Source organism: Camelus dromedarius, chromosome 12 (assembly GCF_036321535.1).
Source record: "Camelus dromedarius isolate mCamDro1 chromosome 12, mCamDro1.pat, whole genome shotgun sequence".
NCBI classification, from domain to species: Eukaryota; Metazoa; Chordata; class Mammalia; order Artiodactyla; family Camelidae; genus Camelus; species Camelus dromedarius.
Window position 1 is genome coordinate 47,048,757 of NC_087447.1, and position 22,286 is coordinate 47,071,042.

Genomic DNA, 22,286 nt, shown 5'->3' on the forward strand with positions numbered 1-22,286 from the left:
CGGTCAGCGGTGCCGGGATCCAAGTGCCCGGCCGCGCGAGGCGGGGCGCGGGTGCTACCCCCGGCTCTGCAGAGAGCCGCGGGGGCGGAGCGGCGGGCGGGGCGGAAGGCGAGGGGGGTGCGGCAGTGGAGGATGGCCATCTTAAGTGGCCGCTGAGGAGCCCAGGGCCGCTTCCAGGGGGAAGGGGACATCGGAGCAGCCCGGGAGGTGGGGGTCTGCGCGCGGTAGCCGCGGTTCTGAGGAGAGGTCGGGAGCGCAGGGGATTGAGGAAACTTTCTTCTAGATGAGCAAGGGGAGGCCTGGTCTCGGACTGCTGAACCCCTCAACGCCGGGGCCTTCGTGTATGGGGGATGGTGCCAGGGAACTTGGCCGAGAAGGGGGAAGGGCTCTGCTCCGGCTGAGAGGGGCTGCCAGGGACGGTGCATGGGGATTCGAGGACACTGGACCTCGTCTAGGGGCTTGCAGGGGATTCCCTCGCGGGACTTGGACCCAGTGGAGTTTGGGGGTTCAGGTCTAAGAGGAGGCTGGATTTTAAGGGAATTGAGGGTGATGGGGAGAGACAGAAGGAGGGTCATGGTATCTTTCGCGGATTTTGGTAACTCGATATTACGAGTCTGTTGGGGAGCCGAATGGACAGGACTTTGGGTGGAACCAGACGTTTGTGGGAGTTTGAGGGACATATTGCGAGTATTAGGGGAAGGGATTCGGGATCCCGAAGTGTCGGGGCGCAGGATGGGGGGAACTTTGGCTTCGAAGGGGGAGTTTAGGGGCTGGATCTCCGGGTGGTGATGGCGGAGCAGGATCATTGTGGGGTTTGGGAGGCTGGCTACCCCTGGGGTTTGGGGGGGGGTGTCTCAGGTCCTGCAGGAATGCTGAGGATAACTTCCCCGCGGGGAAGAGGGTGGGGGCAGGGGCGGGACGGGCTGTGGGCCGAGTGGTGGGGGTGGGGGCCGGCCGCCCGGCACTGCGCTCCGCTCCTGCCCCTCCCCCGTCCCCTCTGAACAAACTTTTCTTTCTCTTCAAGTTGAGGCCGGCGCTGCTGGCGGCGGCGGCGGCTGCGCGGCAAACCAGGCAGCAAGCGCGGCGGAGCGCGGAGTCCCGATCCCCGGCTCGGTCCCTCCCGCGGATCCTCAGGTCCGGGACCCGACCTCGGGACCCGGGGCCGGCCCCAGCCTCAGCCCCAAGCGTCCCGGGGCGGATGGCTCACGGCGGTGGGCGCGGGCGGCTCTGAGCCCGCGCGAGCCATGGCCTCGGCGTGCGGAGCGCCGGGCCCGGGGGGTGCCGGGCCGGGGGCTGCTCTGGGCAGCCCAGCCCCCGCCTGGTACCACCGCGACTTGAGCCGCGCAGCCGCCGAGGAGCTGCTGGCCCGGGCAGGCCGCGATGGCAGCTTCCTGGTCCGAGATAGCGAGAGCGTGGCGGGAGCCTTCGCGCTCTGCGTCCTGTGAGTGGGGCTGGGAATCCCGGTGGGCGGGGGCAGGGCCCGGGCTTCCTTGAGTGTGTGGGGAGGGCCTAGGACAGTGGGACGCCAGCGCCCCCCAGAGTGGGGGCTTTGGCTTTCTGCTGGGCTTGAGGAAGGATGCTGGGAGCAAAGGGCTTCTTCCTTCCTGCTTCGTGTCTGGGGCCACTTTCTGGAGCATTGTGGGCAGAATGTGTGGGGTCCTGCTGCCCAGGGTGGCTGTAATTGGGGAAAATGCAGGGAGTCTCTGGCAGGCCCCCTGAGGCACCCTCCCGGCAGGGGTGAGGATGTGCATTCCACGATTATGTGCACTTCTGTTCATACACGGATTGGGTGTCTGAGTAGGAGTTGGGGCCAGAGGAACTGGTGGGGTGTGTGGGGGTGCTCAGCGGCTTCCTTGGGGGGCCTTTCTGTGCCCCCAGGACTGAGGTTGGGGTCTGCCTGTCTGTGTATGGCTGGGGCAGGGTGGTGTTGAGAAGAAGGCGGGTGAGACTCAATGGGGCCATGTCATTTCATGAATCAGTGAGTGAGTGAGCGTGTGCCCGGGCTCTGCGATCCCACTGCCCTAGTCCTGAGCTATGGGTGCTGAGCACGGGGTGGGACTTGGCAGCTCTCTGAGTGGGCCTGGTCTTGTGCTTGTACCCATCAGCCGGATGTGGCAGTGGTATTGGGTGAGTGTGCACTTTCAGTTTTGGAGTCTTCTCCCTGAGCTACCCCCCTAGCCCTGAGATCTGATACTAGGTGGGCTCCTGTACGCCTCTGGAGTGGGAGGTAGTGAGTGGGGAGGTGTGGGTCTACTTTCTTTAGATACAGTTATGTTCCTCCTTAGCCCTGGAAGGCCTCCGGAACCCCTATTCCTATGTCTGTTCCCTCTATTCTCCTCACATCTTTGGGAATACACCATCCTAGGCCAGTGGTTCCCAGTTGGGATTGATTTTACCACTCAGGGGACATTTGGCAGTGTCTGGAGACATTTTTCGTTGTTACATCTGGGATTGTGCTCTTGGCTTCTAGTGGGTAGAAGCCAGGGATGCTGCTAAACATCCTACAATGCACAGGACAGTCCTGAGAATGAAGAATTATGTGGTCCAAAATGTCAGTGGTGCTCAGGTTGAGAAACCCTGGCCTAGGCAGTGGACCTGAAGAGGAAGGGGTCCCCTAAGTCTCAGCTTCTGTCCCAAGTCTGACGAGGGACAGCCTGGGCAGATGGATATCCTAGAGTCCTGCGTCTCAGCCCCCTCTGAGGCGTACCCCCTAATTAGGGAGGGGAGGGAGGCAGGTGTTGGGTCAGCTGTTGAGTGGGAGGGGGACAGCTGGGCCTGTGTCTGGATGAGCAACATTATTGTCTCAGGAGGGAAAAATCCTGGCTCCATTGCCAGGGGAGGGGATAGATGGGGTGAGGGTCTATCTGGGTGTGGAGGCTTCAGCTTTACCAGCTGATTCTGGCTGCTTCCTGCATCTTAGGAGCCTGAGGGTGGGTGATCAAAACTTACTTGCTTACCTGTGTATGACACCAAATGCACAGGGAAACATTGAGGACATATCCCTGCCCAACAGGTGAAGGCAATTCAATCAGCAGACTGGGATACAGGCCCTGGCTTCTGTCCTGACTTAAATCCCAGCTCTGCCTTTTACTTGCTCTGTGACCTTAGGCAAATCGCTTTTCTTCTTTGAGCCTCAGTTTCCTCTTCTGGAGAATAGGGATAAAAATATCTGCCTTAAAATGTGAAGATTAAATGAGATCATGCCTGTAGGATGCTGAGTACGTAGCCTGTCACTGAGACAGGGCTCAGTTAATGGGATGCTACTACTGTTAAAAACAGACCCACAGTCCACAAATCAGGACATCCAGTCACACAGCCTATGCCCAGTCAGTGACCTGGAGAGAGTCCCTGAAGGGGGCTTACCTGAGGGGAGAGGATGGCCCTGTGGCTGAGGTGTAGTCTCCTCAAATAAGCATTTGGTCCTCTTTGGTGCCAATACCCATCTCCTGCCCAGCACACACAGGCCCAGGTGGTGCCCTTGGGCAAGCCTGCCCTGAGGTGTGACTGCAGAGGGATCCTCCACCCACACTGAGTGCAGCCTGTACCATCCAGGCCAGGCTCAGCTGTCACCTGCTCAGCTGTTGCTGCCATCTGTCAGCACCCCTCTTGCCCCTCAGCTTGGGGCTCCCAGAGGCCCAGGTCTCCCATAGGAGGCCCCCTTGGATTGTCCCAATTTCCTGGTGCCTGGGGTGGGGGGGAAGCCCTAGGATGATATCTCTACACCCCCCAGCAAAACTGCCCCAGACAAACCCAACTCCAGCAGAGTCAGACACCAACGTAAACACAGGCAGCAGGCACACACGTGTTAGCACATCACCATGTATGCAGACAGGGTTTACCCAGGCTGCTGAGGACTCTTACTCTGGCAGGGGGCCCAGACTGGTACCACAGCCCAGAGGGGCTGTTTAGACAGCTGTGGAGGCCACAAAAGAGCTGCCTGTTGCTTCCCAGGGCCTGCAGTGGGTGTGGAGCCTATGCAGGTCTGGGTTGGGGGAGCAAAGGTTGGTCATTCCTGCTCTGTTGGCACTAGCAGGCTAGAGTGGACTGGCCCCAGCATTAACCCTATATAGCCTGGGCAAATGGTTCTAGGGAAACCAAGCTGAGGCCAGGGGGCTAAGCCTTTGGCAGGAGGAAGGGGTACCTTAGGGCTTAGACCCCAGCCTGGGGGTGGCAGATTCTGACTTTCCACCTTACTGTCAGGTATCAGAAGCATGTGCACACATATCGAATTCTACCTGATGGAGAAGATTTCCTGGCCGTGCAGGTAGGAGCTTGGACCCTGACTCCTGACCTTAATTCCAGCCTAAGGTTTGGGACCTGCCGGCTGACTCTTCTTCCACTCTGGCTGGCCCACAGACCTCACAGGGTGTGCCTGTGCGCCGCTTCCAGACCCTGGGGGAGCTCATCGGCCTGTACGCCCAGCCCAACCAGGGCCTGGTGTGCGCCCTGCTGCTGCCTGTGGAGCGGGAGCGAGAGCCAGACCTGCCAGATGACCGAGATGCCTCAGGTGCTGCCTGGGGTGCAGTATGCAAATGCCTTCCCTGCCCCCATCCCCAGACTTTACTTGCTTCTTCCCACCCCATCTTCTCAACCTGCCTCCCCTGAAGCCCCCTGCCACTAACCATGGTGCCAGGGCCCTTTACCCCCTTTCCATGGATGTTTCTGACAGCCATGGTGTCCCCCCATACTTCACTGAGGGTAGGAGGCTCACACAGCTGCCCACTGGCCCCTGTCCACAGATGGGGAGGATGAGAAGCCCCCACTGCCCCCACGCTCTGGCTCTACCAGCATTTCTGCCCCTCTGGGGCCCAGCAGCCCCCTGCCAGCCCCTGAGACGCCCACAACTCCAGCTGCTGAGAGGTGAGACCCCAATGCCTTCTGGTGCAGGAAGTCCCTTTCTCCTCTGAAAACTGTGTCCTCACCAAAGGTGGGGAGACTTTTAAGCCCCCAGCCCACTCCCAGGGACCCCCATCCCATCTCAGCCCTGGAGGCAGACACCCTAGTCTGTTGTACATCTCCTCTAGGGATGGGGTGGGGGTGCTGGGATAGGGTCAGCAGGGCCTCCACTGACTTCTTAACCCCTCCCTGAAGTGCTCCCAATGGGCTGAGCACAGTCTCGCACGAGTACCTGAAGGGTAGCTATGGGCTGGACCTGGAGGCTGTGCGGGGCGGAGCCAGCAACTTGCCCCACCTTACTCGCACCCTCGCCACCTCATGCCGGAGGCTGCACAGGTATCTGGGACAACCAACACCATGCACTGCGCCCTTACCTCTGACCTGTCCTCTTCCCTCCCTTGCTACACAAACACCCTGACCTTTGACTTCTGGCCCTGAACGGGGAACCCGCTGTTGCCTCCTGACTTTCCCTTGCCTGAACCCTTGTATCCTCATGGTGGCAACTGAAACTGCACACTCAACCCCCCTTCCCTGTACTTGGGTTGGGGCGGGAGTTCTGACCTGATATCTCCCCTAGTGAGGTAGACAAGGTCTTGTCTGGCCTGGAGATCCTGTCCAAGGTGTTTGACCAGCAGAGCTCACCCATGGTGACCCGCCTTTTGCAGCAGCAGGTGGGATTGTGGGGAGACCTCTAGGGAGTGGGTTCATGTTCTGGGGCTGGGTGGGGGGCCTCCTGCTTGGTGGCCTCACAGATAAGCCTCATTCTTTCTCTCTGCAGAATCCACCACAGACTGGGGAGCAGGAACTAGAGAGCCTGGTGCTGAAGCTGTCAGTGCTAAAGGACTTCCTGTCAGGCATCCAGAAGAAGGTGCCCTGACTCCTGACCTCTGACTCCTGACTCACCACCCGTCCCTGGCCACTTGCATTGCCTAACTAATCTGAACCCTGAATCTACAGTTCAGCACTGACCCCCACATCAGCCATGCCCCTCCCTGACCCAGCTCTCAGCATGGTCCCTGACCTTGCCCTGCCCTTGCCCTCTCCAGGCCCTGAAGGCCCTACAGGACATGAGTTCCACAGCACCCCCAGCCCCACTGCAGCCATCCACACGTAAGGCCAAGGCCATCCCTGTGCAGGCCTTTGAGGTACATGGCGGGGGTGAGGGGGTGCTTTGCGAGGCAAAGGGCAATTGGAGGTGAAGAGGGTGCTGCCTGCTTCCGGGTATTTTTATCAGTCTCCTTACCTCCTGGCCTGCAGGTGAAGCTGGATGTGACCCTGGGTGACCTGACCAAGATCGGAAAGTCACAGAAGTTCACACTGAGTGTGGATGTGGAGGGTGGGCGGCTGGTGCTGCTGCGGAGACAGAGGGACTCGCAGGAGGACTGGACAACCTTCACGCATGACCGCAGTGAGCCAGGGCCTAACCTGGGCGGGGTGGTTCAGGGTGGCCCCAGGCCTCCGAGCACAGGCTGGTGTGACCCATCCTCCATCCTCTAGTCCGCCAGCTCATTAAGTCCCAGCGGGTGCAGAACAAGCTGGGTGTGGTATTTGAAAAGGAGAAGGACCGGACGCAGCGCAAGGACTTCATCTTTGTCAGCGCCCGGGTGAGCGGCGGGGTGGTCCAGGACGCCGGGGCTGCAGGGGTCCCTGCTGGATGGGAAGAGAGGGAACACATGATATAGGCGTGTCATCCCTCATGTCGGGGCGGGTCTGACGGGGCAGAGAGTATGTGTATTGAGAGTGACATGAGGGTAGATTCAGATGTTCGTTCAATGAATGTTTACTGTTGTGGACTTGAGGAGTGGGTGTAGGGTGGTGAGCCAGACAGGCACATCCCTCCCTTCATGGGACCTGCAACCTAGCAGGGTATCCTCATAGAAAGGGGTTCCTGGCCACCCACCTGCCCCTGACTGGCCATTGTTCCCCCAGAAGCGGGAGGCCTTTTGCCAGCTGCTGCAGCTCATGAAGAATAAGCACTCCAAGCAGGACGAGCCCGACATGATCTCTGTCTTCATTGGCACCTGGAACATGGGTCAGGCCCGGGCAGGGGCTGGGGCGGGAGAGAGGCAGGGCCCCATGCAGGGGCCTGACTGCCCCCGTCACCTCCACCTCCAGGAAGTGTGCCGCCTCCGAAAAATGTGACGTCTTGGTTCACATCGAAGGGTCTGGGGAAGACCTTGGATGAGGTCACGGTGACCATACCCCATGACATCTATGTTTTTGGGACTCAGGAGAACTCGGTGGGTGACCGAGAGTGGCTGGACCTGCTCCGCGGGGGCCTCAAGGAGCTCACAGATCTGGATTACCGCCCGGTGAGGGGCATCCTCTTGTCCAGCCCCTCTCCTCTATCACACACCGCCCCCGGCTATCCTGCCTGACCTCAGAGGAGCCCCTGGGGAGCACAGCTTGACTGGCTGTCCCTCTGGTCCCTGGGCATGTCCTTTAGGAGGTCTAACTGAGTCCTTCATTCTGTTGGAAGGCCTCTTTCCCTCTGGCCCCTCAGGAGGAAAAAAGGTGGCAGGCCTTCCTTCCTATCCTGTGACTTCCAGAACAGTCTATAGTGTGGGCAGGGTGGGAGGGAATCGGACAGTGGCCTGGCCTGGGGCAGGGGTGACCCTGCACTCTCTCTCCAGATTGCCATGCAGTCACTGTGGAACATCAAGGTGGCTGTGCTGGTCAAGCCAGAACATGAGAACCGCATCAGCCACGTCAGTACGTCCAGCGTGAAGACTGGCATTGCCAACACCCTGGGTGAGTGGGGAGGGCGGGGTCCCTCTGTCCATGCTTCCTGTTTCCTCTCCAGCCCTGGGTCTAGGGTCTCCCCCTTTTGGGTAGTCTCAGGTTTCCCATCTCTAAACTCTTTGAACTTTGCAAAGCATATTCATATTCTAAATCTCTTCCAGCCCCACTAGGAAGGTAGGGCCAGGATAGTTACTTCCATTTCATGGATGATAAAACTCAAGCCCAGAGTGGCCAAGTGACCTGTCCAAGGTCACACAGCTAGTATTTGGTGGAGCCCAGCACCCAGCATAGTGCCCTGGTCTCCTGGTTTGCAGCCCAGTGCTCTTCCAGGACAGATTCTGCCCAGAACCTGTAGGTCCTTCCACCTTCACTCTTGGGATCCCCTGTGATCTCCAGGGCCTCTGCTCACACATGCAGACAGACTCAGGCCATCCAGTTGGGCTGTGTGTGCCCCATGTGGACCCCCAGGGTAGGTGGGGGTGTGTGTGCAGGGGCCTGCCTGCCTCATGGCATGTGGGAGGGTCAGGACAATCTTCCCGCTGCTGCTTCGAGGGGCAGAGGGGAGAGTGGGGAGCACACCGAGGGTGACTCAAGCCTTCTATTGCCCTGACAGGAAACAAGGGAGCTGTGGGCGTTTCCTTCATGTTTAATGGAACCTCGTTTGGCTTTGTGAATTGCCACCTCACCTCGGGAAATGAGAAGACTGCCCGGTGAGGGGGTGCCTTCCCAACTGTCTCTTTAGCCTCATCCTATATTCACCTGAGACCTATTCCATCTTCCATATTCTAGTCTTTGACCCTCCTTCATCCCTGTTCCCAGAGACCTCTTCTTCCTTACCTCAATTTAAGATCCCTCTGTCTTTCCCTGACCTTGACCTTGTCCCCAGCTCCTCCCTCTGTCCCCAGGGACCCTGATCCCTGACCCATCTCTGACCTCAGAGACTTCTTACCTTTACACCTCTCCCTGACTCCTGGCCCTTGGGGCCTCCCCCTGTAGGCGGAACCAGAACTACCTGGACATCCTGCGGCTGCTCTCGCTGGGCGACCGGCAGCTCAGTGCCTTTGACATCTCTCTGCGTTTCACTCACCTCTTCTGGTTCGGGGACCTCAACTACCGCCTAGACATGGATATCCAGGTGCAAAGAGGGCCAGCAGGTGGCTGGTAGGGAGGCTGGGCTGGGAGCCAGATGGGCTGTCACCTCTGGCTCTGGCTCAAGAGGGAAAGTCTTCAGCCTTTGTGTCCTCACCCCAGGAGATCCTGAACTACATCAGCAGAAAGGAGTTTGAGCCCCTGCTCAGGGTGGACCAGCTCAATTTGGAGCGGGAAAAGCACAAGGTCTTTCTCCGATTCAGTGAGTGTGGGCCCAGCAGGGGGTCCTGAGGGCCAGGGTCCTTGTGGTATCCCTGGCCCTTCAGGCCCCTGAACCCTCATCCCCCGCCTTTCCTAGGTGAGGAGGAGATCTCCTTCCCGCCCACCTACCGCTACGAGCGGGGTTCCCGAGACACGTATGCCTGGCACAAGCAGAAACCAACTGGGGTGAGTGAGGAGAATGGGTTGAGCCTTGGGAGACCCCCAGGGCTACAGTGAGTCAAGAGTGCATGTGGGCTCAAGGGTCTGAGCCTCTGCAATTACCACTCCAGCTTCTATGGCCCCCTGAGGCCTTGGGGGTGATCCTGGGTGTAGTGAGGATCCAAGGAGGGAGGTGGGCACTGGGGGCCAGTGAGGTGGCAGCATGGGCTTCATCTGAGCAGCCCCCAGCTGTTGGCCTCACCACTCTGCCATCCCCTGCCCCAGGTCCGGACCAACGTGCCTTCCTGGTGTGACCGGATTCTCTGGAAATCCTACCCTGAGACTCACATCATCTGCAATTCCTATGGTCAGAGCCTTCTGGACAGGGTTATGGGTGATCCTGGGTAGTTACTGTCCCAACTCCACCTTGGAAGTGGGAGCAGAGAGTAAAGAGCTTTCCCCTGAGCCCCCATTCCCATCCCTCTTTCCAGGTTGCACGGATGACATTGTCACCAGTGACCACTCCCCCGTGTTTGGGACATTTGAAGTTGGAGTTACCTCTCAGTTCATCTCCAAGAAAGGTGACAGTTCTGGATGTGCTCATGGGTGTGGCATCCACCCGGGTGGGTGCAAGTGCCTGGGGATGTGCATAGGTTTGAATATATCTCAGTGTGTCTGTGTTTGGGTGTGTACCTGTATGTGTAGGAATGTTTCTGACTATGTGATGTGAGGGTGTCCGTGTGCCTGGGTCATTGTGGGAGGTACATGCCCATGTGCGTGGGTATGTATGTGTGAGTGTCAACGTGTATGTGTGTCTGTATCTGCCTGGGGCCCCTTGTGTACCTGAATGTGCCTGGTGGTGTGGTGGGTTGTTGGAGGGCTTCCCTGCAGGCACTCTAGTCCCCAGCCCCTCTTCGATGGTCTCTCATCCTTGGGTTTGAGGTCTCCCTGTTGGTTGCTTGGGATCAGGATGCCCCCTCCTGGCCTTCCCTACTATTCTGCCAGGGCTCCTGATTTCCCATCCCAGGGCTCAGTCTCTCTGTCCTGTTCCTTCTGCCAGCCTCTCAGCCCTCCTGTCTGCCTTCCTCCCTTTGCTCCTCAGGGCTTTCAAAAACCTCAGACCAGGCCTACATCGAGTTTGAGAGCATCGAGGCCATTGTGAAGACAGCCAGCCGCACCAAATTCTTCATCGAGTTCTACTCCACCTGCCTGGAGGGTCAGAATTGGGGCCCAGGGCCGGGTGTGGGCCACTGGGGATGGGAAGCCAGAGGTGCCCAGAGTGGTCAGCCCCCTAGTTAGGGGGAAGGGAAGTCAGGAGGTGGCACTCAGTTAGGTGTCCTCTACCCCCACCCAGAGTACAAGAAGAGCTTTGAGAATGATGCCCAGAGCAGTGACAACATCAACTTCCTCAAGGTGCAGTGGTCCTCCCGCCAGCTGCCCACGGTGAGGCCTGTGGGTGAGGGCACAGAGAGGGAGGTGTGGCAGAGCACTGGGGAAACTGCCTGGGAGAGCGGGCTTGTGCATGGGGTTGGGGGCATAGGGGAACTGGGCACGAGTGAGGACCAAGGCATTTGCTTTATTCAGGGGTGTGGGACCAAGTTGCAGTTGGTTCTTTTATTTGTTCAATAAATATTTCTTGAGCCTTTGCTAAATGCCAGCTTCTGTGTAGTCCATTGAGGATGCCGAAAATTAAAGAGTTATAATACTGTTAGGTGCCAAGGAAGGCACGTGCAGTGTTGTGTCTTCCATGTTAAAAATTGATCTTTCCTTGAGAGGGGAGTGCGAGTGAGCGTGGACAAGCATGAGGGTCGAGTGAGTGATACCAAGAGTAGGAGGGGTGGGTGGGGCCTTGTTCCTCACTGGGCCTCTGCTCCCCAGCTCAAGCCCATTCTGGCTGACATTGAGTACCTGCAAGACCAGCATCTTCTGCTCACAGTCAAGTCCATGGATGGCTACGAATCCTATGGTGAGGGATGAGGAGTGCCAAGGGGGACAGAAAGCTGAGCAGGGTCCTAGAAAGGCTTGACAATCTGCTGGTCATTTGCCCTCCAGGGGAGTGCGTGGTGGCGCTCAAATCCATGATTGGCAGCACAGCCCAGCAGTTCCTGACCTTCTTGTCCCACCGAGGCGAGGAGACAGGCAACATCCGTGGCTCCATGAAGGTGCGGGTGCCCACAGAGCGCCTGGGCACCCGTGAGCGACTCTACGGTGGGGGCTCCATTGGGAGGGATGTGGGGCATGAGATGGGGTGGTGTGGGCAGGCCTGGGGGTGTGGGGGTGCTGGGAGGGCATGTTGGAATCCTGGGAATATTTGGAAGTTCTGCGGCAGGGCTGAGAATGGGTTTGCCCTGAGGAGTAGCTGGGAGGGGGCTAGCAGGCCCAGTGGGTGTCTGGGATGCAGTACCCCAGGTCCCCTCTGAGTCTCCTTTCCCTTCCTGCCCCAGAGTGGATCAGTATTGATAAGGATGAGACAGGAGCAAAGAGCAAAGCCCCCTCTGTGTCCCGAAGCAGCCAGGAGCCCAGGTGAGCTGGGGCTGTGTTGGGTGTCACGTGAAGGGGTGCTGGGGCTTTTGGTCAGCTCCTACTTGATCTCTCCTCCCTTGTGCACGCCTGACAGGTCAGGGAGCCGCAAGCCAGCTGCTGCAGAGGCCTCCTGCCCACTGTCCAAGTTATTTGAAGAACCAGAGAAACCACCACCAACTGGGAGGCCCCCAGCCCCACCTCGAGCTGCTCCCCGGGAGGAGCCTTTGACCCCCAGGTGAGAAGGAAATTGTCATCCTCTGATTTATCCATTGCCGTGCATGGCTCTCAGGGCCAGCCTAGGGATCGTCTGCCACTTGGGCACTCTGCTGCCATATGGCCAGAGGTGCCAGGGCCCTATGCCCATGGCCACTCTGGCCAGCCAGGCCCCCTGTAGGTGTGGCTCTCTGAGTCAAAGGGAACACACTCAGCCTTTCCTCTCAATTCTGCCTTAAAAAATAGGATTAGAAATTGTTTCTGCAACAGCTCCCTCCACGTAAGCAGACTTAACTTGGGCCTTCTGTTTGGAGAAGGCCCGTGCCTCAGCACAGATTTCCCTGGGGGCGACCCATGAAACGGTGTCCTACAAGATGCCCCTCTGGAAACGGGTTTGTGGTCAAATGAGTTTGGGAAATGGTCCTTGCTAGATTCTTTTCTTAGATATTCCCAGTGCACAGTGATACCAGCAAAAGCTCTGAGCATGTGGACAGGAAGGAAATCCTTTTTCAGCTCTGTTGAATATAGCTTCCCAAACTTAATGGGCCAGGAAACTTCCACATAATCACTGTTAATATCCTGGGGAACTACAGTTGACCCTTGAACGTGGCAGGGGTTTGGGGTGTATATCTTATAGTCAGCCCTCCACATCCCTGGTTCCTCCTTATCCGAGGTTCCACATCTGTGGATTCAACCACGTGGCTCATAGATCTTATAATACTTATAGTGTTTACTATTGGAAAAAATCCAAGTGTAAATGGACTTGTGCAGTTCAAACCTGTGTTGTTCAAGGGTCAACTATACTGTTCTGTGGATCCTACTTTGGGAAAGTGAGGCTTGCTTTTTAATTATAGCCAATTGTCACTTGAACGCAAATAAAAACCCCTAGGTACAGTTTGGTTTTCAACCATCTTCAGCTGTTATCAGTCTCCTTAGTTTTATCCCCAGGCTTGAGTAAAACTGACTTGAATATATGAGTAAGATTCCCCAGTAGATTGGCCTCAGATGCCTCCAGGGGCTTTCCAAATTTGGCAGGTCATTCTCATTAAAGGCTCTTTTTACCCTGCCTTCTGGTACCTGTTTTCACCCATTTATTCTCAACTTTCACAGTTTACAAAGTCTTTCAGTGAGTGAGGCAAGGAAGTTTAGGGGTTATTCATCCAACTCCTCTGCATCCCCAGTTGGAGAGATGAGGACACCAAGGACCAGAGAGGGAAAGGGATGTGCTCAAGGTACATGCAGGTCTAGGATCAAGGGCCCTTATCTCCTGTCCCAGTCCAATTCTCCCTCCACTGTACGCACTGCCTTCCCTTTAGTGTTTCTGGGTCCTGATTTAGTTATCCTGCTCCCAAACCCAGGTTGAAGCCAGAGGGGGCTCCAGAGCTGGAAGGGGTGGCAGCCCCCCCACCCAAGAACAGCTTCAATAACCCTGCCTACTACGTCCTTGAAGGGGTCCCACACCAGCTGCTGCCCCCGGAACCACCCTCGCCTGCCAGGGCCCCTGTCCCACCTGCTACCAAGAACAAAGTGGCCATCACAGTGCCTGCTCCACAGCTTGGGCGCCACCGGCCATCCCGTGTGGGAGAGGGGAGCTCATCTGATGAGGAGTCGGGGGGCACACTGCCCCCTCCAGACTTTCCACCCCCACCACTGCCGGATTCAGCCATCTTCCTGCCCCCCAGCGTGGATTCTTTGCCAGGGCCAGTGGTCCGGGGCCGCAGTGGAGGCGAGACCCGTGGCCCACCACCTCCCAAGGCCCATCCAAGGCCCCCACTGCCCCCAGGCCCCTCACCCACCAGCACTTTCCTGGGGGAGGTAGCCAGTGGGGATGATCGCTCCTGCTCAGTGCTACAGATGGCCAAGACACTGAGTGAGGTGGACTATGCTCCCACTGGGCCTGGCCGCTCTGTGCTCCTGCCCGGCTCCCTGGAGCTGCAGCCCCCCAGGGGACTGCCCTCCGACTATGGCCGGCCTCTCAGCTTCCCTCCACCTCGCATCCGAGAGAGCATCCAGGAGGACCTGGCAGAGGAGGTGTGTGGACCATGGGTGGCTGTCTGGGTGTGCTTACCCATGAACTGTGGTGTCCTTCTACTTCACGATTCAGTACTCAGTGGTGTCCCTTCTGCTGTGAGCTGGGCACAGGAGAGTTGGGGATCACATGAATCAGCCCAGCTCCTTGCCTCTCTCCCCACTCCAGAGCATGTGGTAGAATGTGGCTGTCTGCAGGTCCTTCTGTGTGTGTGGGTACCGTTAATTCTCCCCCTGACATGCCCTCTTCCCTTAGGGTCCGTGCCCGCAGGGCGGGCGGGCCGGCGGGCTGGGTGAGGCAGGCATGGGCGCCTGGCTGCGGGCCATCGGCTTGGAGCGCTATGAGGAGGGCCTGGTGCACAATGGCTGGGACGACCTGGAGTTTCTCAGGTGGGAGCGGGGCTGGTGGTGGAGGGGGTGGGGTTGGAGCTGGCCTTGTGGGCGGAGCTACGGGCCCTCTGGACCGCCTCGCCCTTCTCCCAGCCTCTCTTACCCCTACAGCGACATCACCGAGGAAGATCTGGAGGAAGCTGGTGTGCAGGATCCGGCTCACAAGCGCCTCCTTCTGGACACCCTGCAGCTTAGCAAGTGATAGCGGTGGCACTGCGAAGCTGGGAACTCCACTCCCCAACCCCACCTTGAAAGCCCAGCCAGAGCTCCGGAGTTGAAAAGTTATGAGGGGCGGGGCAGTACCTCTCTGCCTATTTATTGGGGATCTGCGTTCCCTACTGCCCAATCATTTGGAGTGCCCTAATTAGGACATCCTGCCTCTCACCTGTTACAGCCGGGGCTCCGGAGGTCAGTTGCCATGGTTACCGAGGACCTTGGTTATTCCGGTGCTGTCTTCCCTTTCGGACCTTCTCCAGCCCCAGGTGGGGCGTGAGGTCCATATGGGTCCGTCTGGGCCCCTACTTTCACCGCTGTTCCTGCTGCCTTCCACACAGCCTGAACCACAGTGAGAGGGGCTCTTCTAGGACCTCTCCCAATCCCCATTCTGGGGGTGTCCATCCGTAAATGAAGGAAGCCCAAGGTCAGGGCTGGGATTTATTTAAGCTTGTCTGTGTGGGTTTAGGGAGGGCAGGCACTTTAACATTATTGGGGCCGGTTGGGGTCGGGGGAAGGATCTCGGCAGTATAGATCCAGTTTGCTTAGTTCTGTCTCCTGGTCTGTACCACCCTGCGCTGTGGCTGTGTGGCAGCCATGGGTTCCTCGCTGGTCGCAAGTGGAACCAAGCTCTTGCAGGCAGCCTATCCCCATCCTGGGTACTCAGAGGGTTGCTGGCGTGATGTCTTCAATAAATTAAGTTTTATTTGGATTGAGCAAAACTCACCTCAATAAATTACAAGTGTTTCAAAAGCAAAGAACAACAAAAAATCAGGAAAGAGGGAAAATCTGTCCCGTTGCTCTGACAGACCCTCCCTCGTCTAACGGGCCTACCCTTTGTGCCAGACTGGCTGGGGATGCGAGGGGACGAGGTTCAAGTTGGCAGCGGGACTCTTCAGGCCGCTCATTATCCCAATGACGGCCAGCCTTTGCAGGGGCGGTATCAGGGCCGGTGGGCCCGAGGGGTGGGGCCCAAGTGGGCTGGTCACCAAGGTGAGGAGTGACTCAACCAGCTGCAGAGCTGGGGAGGAAGCCGGGCTGTTTCTCCTTGAGGCTCCTCACGTTTGCCCACTGTGGTAGGGACAGGTGTTATTTGATCCCGGTTCCAAAGAAAGCCAAGCTAGAAGGTGCTCGGGCTCTGCTGGAGGGCGTCCCAGTGAAAAGTAAAAGTAGCCCGCTCTTCTGTGTGGGAATGGGTGAGGACGAGAGTGACCCTGCCTTGGTCTCTAAAGGTGGGGAGGGCACATGTAGGGGTCAGACTCGGTGGGGAAACTGGACAGAGGGAGACATCAGGCAGGCGGCCGGGATGGGGAGGGTCTCTCAGGTCCTGGAGGGGCAGGGGCGTCTCTGGCCGCAGGCCCGGAGCCTCCAGAGGCCGGCGGCTAGAAGAGATTGGTCTTCAGGGCGGGACCAGGTTTCCGGTGAAAGGAGGACAGAACCCCTGAGAAGGGGCCGGGCCCGGGTTCCGCCGGCTGCCAGGCCTTAAGCAGCTCCGCAGCGCCCGCGCCCGGCCCGCCGCCCCCACCGCCCGCCACGCCAGCCCACAACGGGCCCTTGAGCGGCTGTGGCCCTGGCCCGGGTCCGGGCCCAGAGCCCAGGGCGGCGGGCAGCGGGCTGGGGCTCAGGCGCGGGCTGGCCAGGCCGGGCGCGGGCGGTGGCGGCAGCGACGCGGTGCTGTCGGGCGTGGGGCTGCACGTGGACTCTTTGGAGTCGTCATCCTCGGACGAGCAGCGCGCCTCACCCTTTTTGGCGCCCGCCGCGCCCGCCGCACCCTTGGCGCTGGCCGCGCGCTCCTGTTTTCGGAACTTGGCCCGGCGATTCTGGAACCAGACCTGCGGGCACATCGGCCGGTCAGTCCCGGGTCGAAAAGGCGTGGGTGAGACCTCCATCCGGAAGGGACGGTTGAAGGGATCTGGATTATTACCAGCCTTCGGAGCCTTGGCCCCTCGCCATCCACCACTCTGCTCGTTGCCCTCGTCTCTCCGCTTCCATCCTCTCCTCCACTTGCCCCATTCTCTAGGTCCTTAGGGCCTTCCCCTTGGGATCTGCTCACCCGCGGACCCTGCCGCCTCCTAGTGTTCTCGGTCTCCCGGAGGGGACTCCGCCTTTGCCCTCCTTATCACCCAAAGCTCTCTCTCCCCAGTTCGCTCCTACAAGAGGCTCTGGGAGTACCCTCTGGAGTGTCCCGTGGCAGTGAAGAGCCAGCTAGGGCACTCGGGAAACCTTTTGTTCAAGGTCTCCATTAAAGGCGCGCCAGCTGAACATCTATACTCAGATTCGTAAGATAGACAAAAGTCCACCCTGGCCCAGCTCCTGCGCCTGTCCTGAGCCCGGGCTTTCCAGGCTCAGAGGTGTCACAACTGCAGAGCTGGGGAGGGGACCCGGAGGCACTGATTGGCCTCGTTTGGCCTGAGGACACCTGGAGCGGCCCCTCTACCCACTCGGTCTCCGTCCGGGCTTCCCAAGCATCACTGAGTGCTCAGCCCTATGCAGGAGACTGAGGGGAAATCATGAGGCTGAACAGCTAAGTTCTTTTGAGAGCCTCAGGTCTGCCAAGTCCTGTTTCCACAGCCTCCCCGGGCTACATGTCCTCTTCTGCCCAACCACCCCAGGACTGCGCTCTGGCCCCTGGCTCTACCTCTGCCTCCAGGCTGCACCTCCCCGTCACCCGAGTGAGGCCCCTCTGCCCTGCGGACCTCTAGGTGTCGGGCACTAACTTCCCGCCCCTTCTCCGCGCGCACACATTCCCGCAAACACGCACCTGCACGCGAGCCTCAGTGAGGTCGATCTTGAGCGCCAGCTCTTCGCGCGTGTAAATGTCGGGGTAGTGGGTCTCGGCAAAGACGCGCTCCAGCTCCTTCAGCTGCGCGCTGGTGAACGTGGTGCGGATGCGCCGCTGCTTGCGCTTCTCGTGCAGGCCCGATGGCTCCGGGAAGAACTTGTAGGGCACTACGGGTGCGTGCGGAAGGGCGGGGGAATCAACGAAGGTGGGGGCATGAGGAACCGAGCCTAGCCTGCTGCGTTCTGCTCCTGAGGGATCGCTCAACGCCCCCCGCCCCTGCCCTGGCCCCTCGGCTTGGACCTCTCAGTCCTGGATGGAACGTCTTCCCTATCGCTGAAGTGGGCAGGGGTGAAGGCAGACAGCGAGCAGGAAGTCCTGGAGCCCAAGGGCCGCAGCGAGGGAACCAGAATGTGATCCTCGCGTCAAGACAACTGACCTGTCGTTGGCCCTCCGATGTGTTCCCTCCACCTCCGACCAGTCTATCCGCCCTTATGACCCTCCCCTGGGTGTGTCTCTCCCTCAGTCAGTCTGCCTGCTTGACTTAAGGTCCTGCTCTGTCCATCCTAACGCTGTCTGTCTGTCAGGTTTCATCAGCATCCTGGCTCTACCCAGTAACCAGCCCTGGACTTCACCTAGGCAACTGAGATTCACGACTCACCTGCCTGGGTCAGCTTTCAGCCCTGCCACAGACTGTCTGCCGTGTAAAAATTTGGCCCGCTCTACCCCGCACCCAACTCCTTCCCAGGCCTCATTTCCTCAGCCCCATCTCACATCCCATCCTCCTCCAGGTGTCCCCCCCTCCCCTTCCTCACCTCTCTCCAACTGCATCTATCTGCAGCTTTCCCCCTCTGGACCATTCGTCTCTTTGTGCCCATTGAGAAGGGTTCTTATTTCTCCCCTCCCAGGTTTCTACATCGTGTTTTGCCCTTCTCCCTGCCAGTCACCTCTCTCTCTGTCCCAACTCCTTCAAAGCCAGTCGCACTCTTTCCCTTCCCTGTCTTCCCATCCCTGACTCCCATCTACAGTCCCTACTGCCCCACAGACAGTGTTTCTGTCACCATCTCCCCATGGGAGGGCTTCTAGCCCCTGTTTAGGTCTCCATATTCTCCAAGCATCCCTGATATCCTTCATCTTTTTCATATCTCACTAGTTCTCTATCTTCCCTAATCCTTGTCTCTAATACCCCCATTCCTAGCCCCATCTTTCTTATCTCTGTTTTCAATCTTTCATGGTCCCCATCTCCCATAATTCATCTTCCCACCACCTGGTTTTTATCTCCATCTCCCCAACCCTGGGATCCCATTTCTCCTAGGGTCCCCCATCTTCCCATCTCTGCTCATATCTCTCCGTATCTGTTCCCATCTCAGAACTCCATCTCTCTGGGGCCCATCTCCCCATTTCCTGTTTCTACCTCCACAGTCCTCATCTGCATATGCCCAGAGTACCCATCCTTCCCATCCCTATTCCAGATTCTGACTCCATCTCTCTGGTTCTCATTTCTGCAAATCAAGGTCTCTCTCACCATCTCTCCCCACCCACAAGACCCCAATCTTCTACTTGGGCCCAAGGGAGTCTCCCCAGGAAGGAAGGAGATAAGGAGTTTGGGTAGGGCAGCCTAGACTCTAATTGGAGAGATGGGGATGGCTAAAAGTCTCCATGAGGTTGAAGTTTCAGATGGGGACTTGGATCAAGGGGTTTGGGCATCGTATGGGGCTGCTTCTGGGTTTTGCAGTACTCCATCTATGAGAGTCTCCAGGGGGAATGAGGAGATAAAACTGGCTTAATGACCTGAGTACCCTTTTCTTCTGGCCACGTAATGGGTTTCAGTGGTGCAAGAGGGTTTGGGCACAAGCAAGATGGGTCCAAAACCAGGCAGTGGGGGCCTGATGGTGCTGGGGCTCTAGGAAGGTTCCCAGATGGGCAGCTCAACTGCAGCAGGGATCCTCCTGGGGGTCGGGCGTGAAGTGGGGGCGATAAGGATGGGGAGTCTGACTGGACTGAGCTGGAAGCATCTTCCAAGGAAACAGGGGATGGAGAGGTTGAGTGGTCAGTCTTTGCAGGTGGGCAAGGGAGGGCCTGGTGAGGAGCCTATGACTGGACTAGGGATCTATTTCCTTGACCCAAAGAGCACGGGATAGGGATATGACAGTGGAAGAGGAATGGGAAGGAAGAGAGGGTGGAGCTCAACTCTGCCTAGGGAATTCCGTCTTACGGAGGGGCTGTGGGTCCCGCGGGGAGATGGAGGGTCTGGCTAGGGAAGGGATGGTGGCGGCCGTGGAGGACAGTCGCAATCACTTGCCGAGTAGGGCAAGGGCTGGGGGTGCTTTAGGATTTGGAGGGAGGGTTGGGCTGGGGCTGGGCTCACCTGCCGAGTAGGGCGCGGGCTGGTGGTCGCGTAGAGCGCCAAGCGCGCAGTTGGAGGAGCCGAGCGCGGGGCAGGGAGGCCCGGCCGCGGGGAAGGCGGGCCGCAGGGGGCTGTATTGGAAGCCGCCGGGCTGGCTGCAGGCGCCGAAGTCGCCGTAGGCGGACGCCTCCATGGCCGCCACGCACGAATCGTACGAATTGAGGTAGGAGTAGTCCATCGGCCCGGGGGGCGGGGGCGGGGGCCGGGTCGGGCCGGGTGGGAGTCGGGTTCCTGGGCCGGGTAGGGGTCAAAATGGGGGTTGGAGCGCCAGGAGCCAAGGACCTGAAGCCGGCTGTCAGCGCCAGCGAGTCCGCCCGCCCCGTCGCGGCCGTACTCCGCCCGGGTACAACGCAAGTGCAGCCTAGCCCGGCCCGCGCGCCTTTTAACGCGCAGGACCCCGCAGAGGGGGCGGGGCGGGGCGAGCTCTTCGGGGGCGGGGCCTGGGCCGCCCAGGCCCCGCCCCCAGCCGCCCCCGACCCCGACTCCAAATGGTTGCCACCGTCTCTTACGCCTCCCGAGGTGCAGGGCGGGCTGCGCGGGGCCCCATCCTCTAGAGTCCCCATCCTGCCCCAGTCCGGACCAGACCTTCAGTCTCCGCGCATCTTGTCAGTCCAGAGGGTCCCGACCCCTTTCCCTGGCCTCCCCACCTGCGGCCCCGCATAAGGGAGGGAAGACAGGCCTGGCGGCTCTCCTGTGAAGAAGTTAATTCAATTCGTCCTGATAACCGAGTTATTCCGATCCAGCCCCTCTGCCCCGCCCCCAGCGAAGTACCATCCCGGCGGGGACCACGGAGGCGGCCCAGTAGCGGGGATGAAGACAAGGACGAGGAAGAGAAGGAGCCTGGGATGAAGACGTGGATGAAGAGAGGAGACAGAGACGGAGACAGGAAGAGGGACAGAAAAGTGATGGAGAAATATGGAGAAAGGGGCAAGAGAGATACAGGTACACAGATGGAGACATGGATGAGAGAGATAGATTAGAGACCGGGGCAAGAGGGACACAGGAACAGAAATGGTGACAAAGGTGAAACATGTACAAGAGGAAGGCGGGGATGGAGATAGCATAGACAAAGGAAAGATAAGAGAGAGAGAGAGAGAGGGAGACAGAGAAAGTGTGTGAGGCAGGCATGGAGACAGAGAATTCACAGGAATGAGACACGACTGAAAAAAGAATTGCAATGAGATCAAGAGAGATGAGACAAAACAAGGCAGTGATAGTGAGACAGACACACGCGGAGGATCAGTCTCAGAGAGACAAGGCCAGGGACAGACACAGTGGAGGAACAGAGGCTGAGGGGTGGAGAGAAAGAGCCGTTGGAGAGCTGAGACCCACGAGCTGGAGCGCCCAGCAGGCAGAAGGATTGTAACGGAGGTGCTGCATGAAGCTGCGGAGGGGGAGGGTCGCCTAAGCCGATGTCCCTCTATCCTGACTTGTCCTGAAGGTCATACGACCCTGCCCTGCACCTTCAGAGACCAGCCTGCCTGTCCTCTCTCCCAGGTCCCCCATCTCAGTCTCTCTCCCCACCGCCACTAAGTGTGAGATGGCACTCTGGTTCTCAGCACTCTCCGTACAGATCATGTGTGAAGAATGTCAGGACCAGGGAGTACCCAAGTGACCTCTTCACTCTTTCTCAGCCTCCACCCCTCTCCTCCAGAGGCCTTTTTGTTCTTCAGGAAAACCACCTAGAATCAGTCTGGGCCTGGCCACTGATGAGTTCTGCATCATGGGACCACAGGACAGGACATAGGATCCTTTCCAGGAGAATAGAACAGAGAACTCTTCTGCCTCTGCAGCACACCTGAGGTGGATTGAACAGCTTCCCTACCCAGCCCTCAGGCTCCTTTACCCAATCTTGGTAGGTCCCCACCTTGTTACTAGCCAAAGTCCTTGGGGGATGAGAGAAGGGCTCCCCCCCCACATCCCCAGTTTACCAGCATACTGGGGAGCATGCCCAACCTGGCCGCTCATTCTTTGCTTAACACAAGGACCACTTGTCCCCCATTTCTGTAACTACTCCTTACCAGGGGGTTTCTCTGAGATATTTTCTCTAATTAGTTTTAAATTCTAAATTGACAGCTAAACTGATTTAAAACATTCTCTCGACCGGTGTGGGAGGTACACCCCTCTGCCTTGACACTTCCTATACAGGAAGTCCAAGGGATCTCAGAACTGGGAAATCAGATGGTGCCACTGCTCTCTTTCTTAGACCTCCCATGGCTCTCCATTGCCCTCACGATCAAATCCAAGCCCTCACTTTGGCCCACAATGTCCTCCATGCCAGTGCTCCAGCCTGCCTCCCCCTTCACCATGACTATCATTGCAGCCCTGAACCCATTGCTTTTTTAGTCCAGAGCTGTTCTCTCTGGCTGGAACATTCATTCCAGTCTCTACCCACCACCCCTAAAAACAACCCCAAGCCTAGTTGACATTTATCCACCAGGTTTCAACTTGGACATCACTGCTTCCTGGAAGCCTTCCCTGATACCCCTAGACTAGGTTGTGGTGTACCTCCTCCCCTTTTGGTTATTCGTGTCACCTTGTTGAAGTATTTGCAATAACGTGCAAGGTCTCAAGGCAGAAATATGT

The 22,286-nt window shown here is 58.3% G+C and overlaps 2 protein-coding genes across 4 annotated transcripts; one reads left to right on the top strand and one right to left on the bottom strand.

Moving 5' to 3' along the window:
- The first annotated feature begins 98 nt into the window (after positions 1-98).
- On the top strand, positions 99-15,226 carry INPPL1 (inositol polyphosphate phosphatase like 1). Of its 2 annotated transcripts, XM_031460238.2 has the most exons (29): positions 99-207; positions 1,025-1,441; positions 4,201-4,264; positions 4,357-4,507; positions 4,740-4,860; positions 5,092-5,232; positions 5,474-5,567; positions 5,675-5,764; positions 5,943-6,041; positions 6,154-6,304; positions 6,394-6,500; positions 6,826-6,928; positions 7,012-7,208; positions 7,530-7,647; positions 8,252-8,348; positions 8,635-8,773; positions 8,890-8,989; positions 9,086-9,174; positions 9,433-9,514; positions 9,639-9,728; positions 10,250-10,363; positions 10,502-10,590; positions 11,026-11,113; positions 11,200-11,355; positions 11,592-11,670; positions 11,765-11,905; positions 13,242-13,914; positions 14,168-14,301; positions 14,413-15,226. In XM_031460238.2, the coding sequence occupies exons 2-29, from the start codon at positions 1,245-1,247 to the stop codon at positions 14,501-14,503; spliced, it is 3,795 nt and encodes a 1,264-aa protein (XP_031316098.1). In that variant the 5' UTR covers positions 99-207; positions 1,025-1,244; the 3' UTR covers positions 14,504-15,226. The 2 variants fall into 2 exon arrangements, with proteins under 2 accessions (XP_031316098.1, XP_031316101.1); XM_031460241.2 differs by lacking the exons at positions 14,168-14,301; positions 14,413-15,226 and having other exon boundaries at positions 11,200-11,309; positions 13,242-13,377.
- A 117-nt stretch (positions 15,227-15,343) lies between these two features.
- Positions 15,344-20,056, bottom strand: PHOX2A (paired like homeobox 2A). Of its 2 annotated transcripts, none has more exons than XM_064492665.1 (3): positions 19,662-20,056; positions 17,276-17,463; positions 15,344-16,346 (listed from the first exon to the last, which is right to left on the bottom strand). In XM_064492665.1, the coding sequence occupies exons 1-3, from the start codon at positions 19,876-19,878 to the stop codon at positions 15,897-15,899; spliced, it is 855 nt and encodes a 284-aa protein (XP_064348735.1). In that variant the 5' UTR covers positions 19,879-20,056; the 3' UTR covers positions 15,344-15,896. The 2 variants fall into 2 exon arrangements, with proteins under 2 accessions (XP_064348735.1, XP_064348734.1); XM_064492664.1 differs by having other exon boundaries at positions 15,897-16,369; positions 17,275-17,463; positions 19,662-19,878.
- Between the last annotated feature and the right edge of the window lie 2,230 nt (positions 20,057-22,286).

What these genes read in the sequence shown, in the direction of transcription:
- PHOX2A (XM_064492664.1), bottom strand. Translation starts at nt 19,878, where the DNA reads ATGGACTACTCCTACCTCAATTCGTACGATTCGTGCGTGGCGGCCATG. An exon ending in GCCCGCGCCCTACTCGGCAG is followed by an intron (nt 17,464 to 19,661) that starts GTGAGCCCAGCC and finishes ACGCACCCGTAG; the next exon opens with TGCCCTACAAGTTCTTCCCG. An exon ending in CACTGAGGCTCGCGTGCAGG is followed by an intron (nt 16,370 to 17,274) that starts TGCGTGTTTGCG and finishes TTCGACCCGGGA; the next exon opens with CTGACCGGCCGATGTGCCCG.
- INPPL1 (XM_031460238.2), top strand. Translation starts at nt 1,245, where the DNA reads ATGGCCTCGGCGTGCGGAGCGCCGGGCCCGGGGGGTGCCGGGCCGGGG. An exon ending in AAGATTTCCTGGCCGTGCAG is followed by an intron (nt 4,265 to 4,356) that starts GTAGGAGCTTGG and finishes GCTGGCCCACAG; the next exon opens with ACCTCACAGGGTGTGCCTGT. An exon ending in AACCTTCACGCATGACCGCA is followed by an intron (nt 6,305 to 6,393) that starts GTGAGCCAGGGC and finishes TCCATCCTCTAG; the next exon opens with TCCGCCAGCTCATTAAGTCC.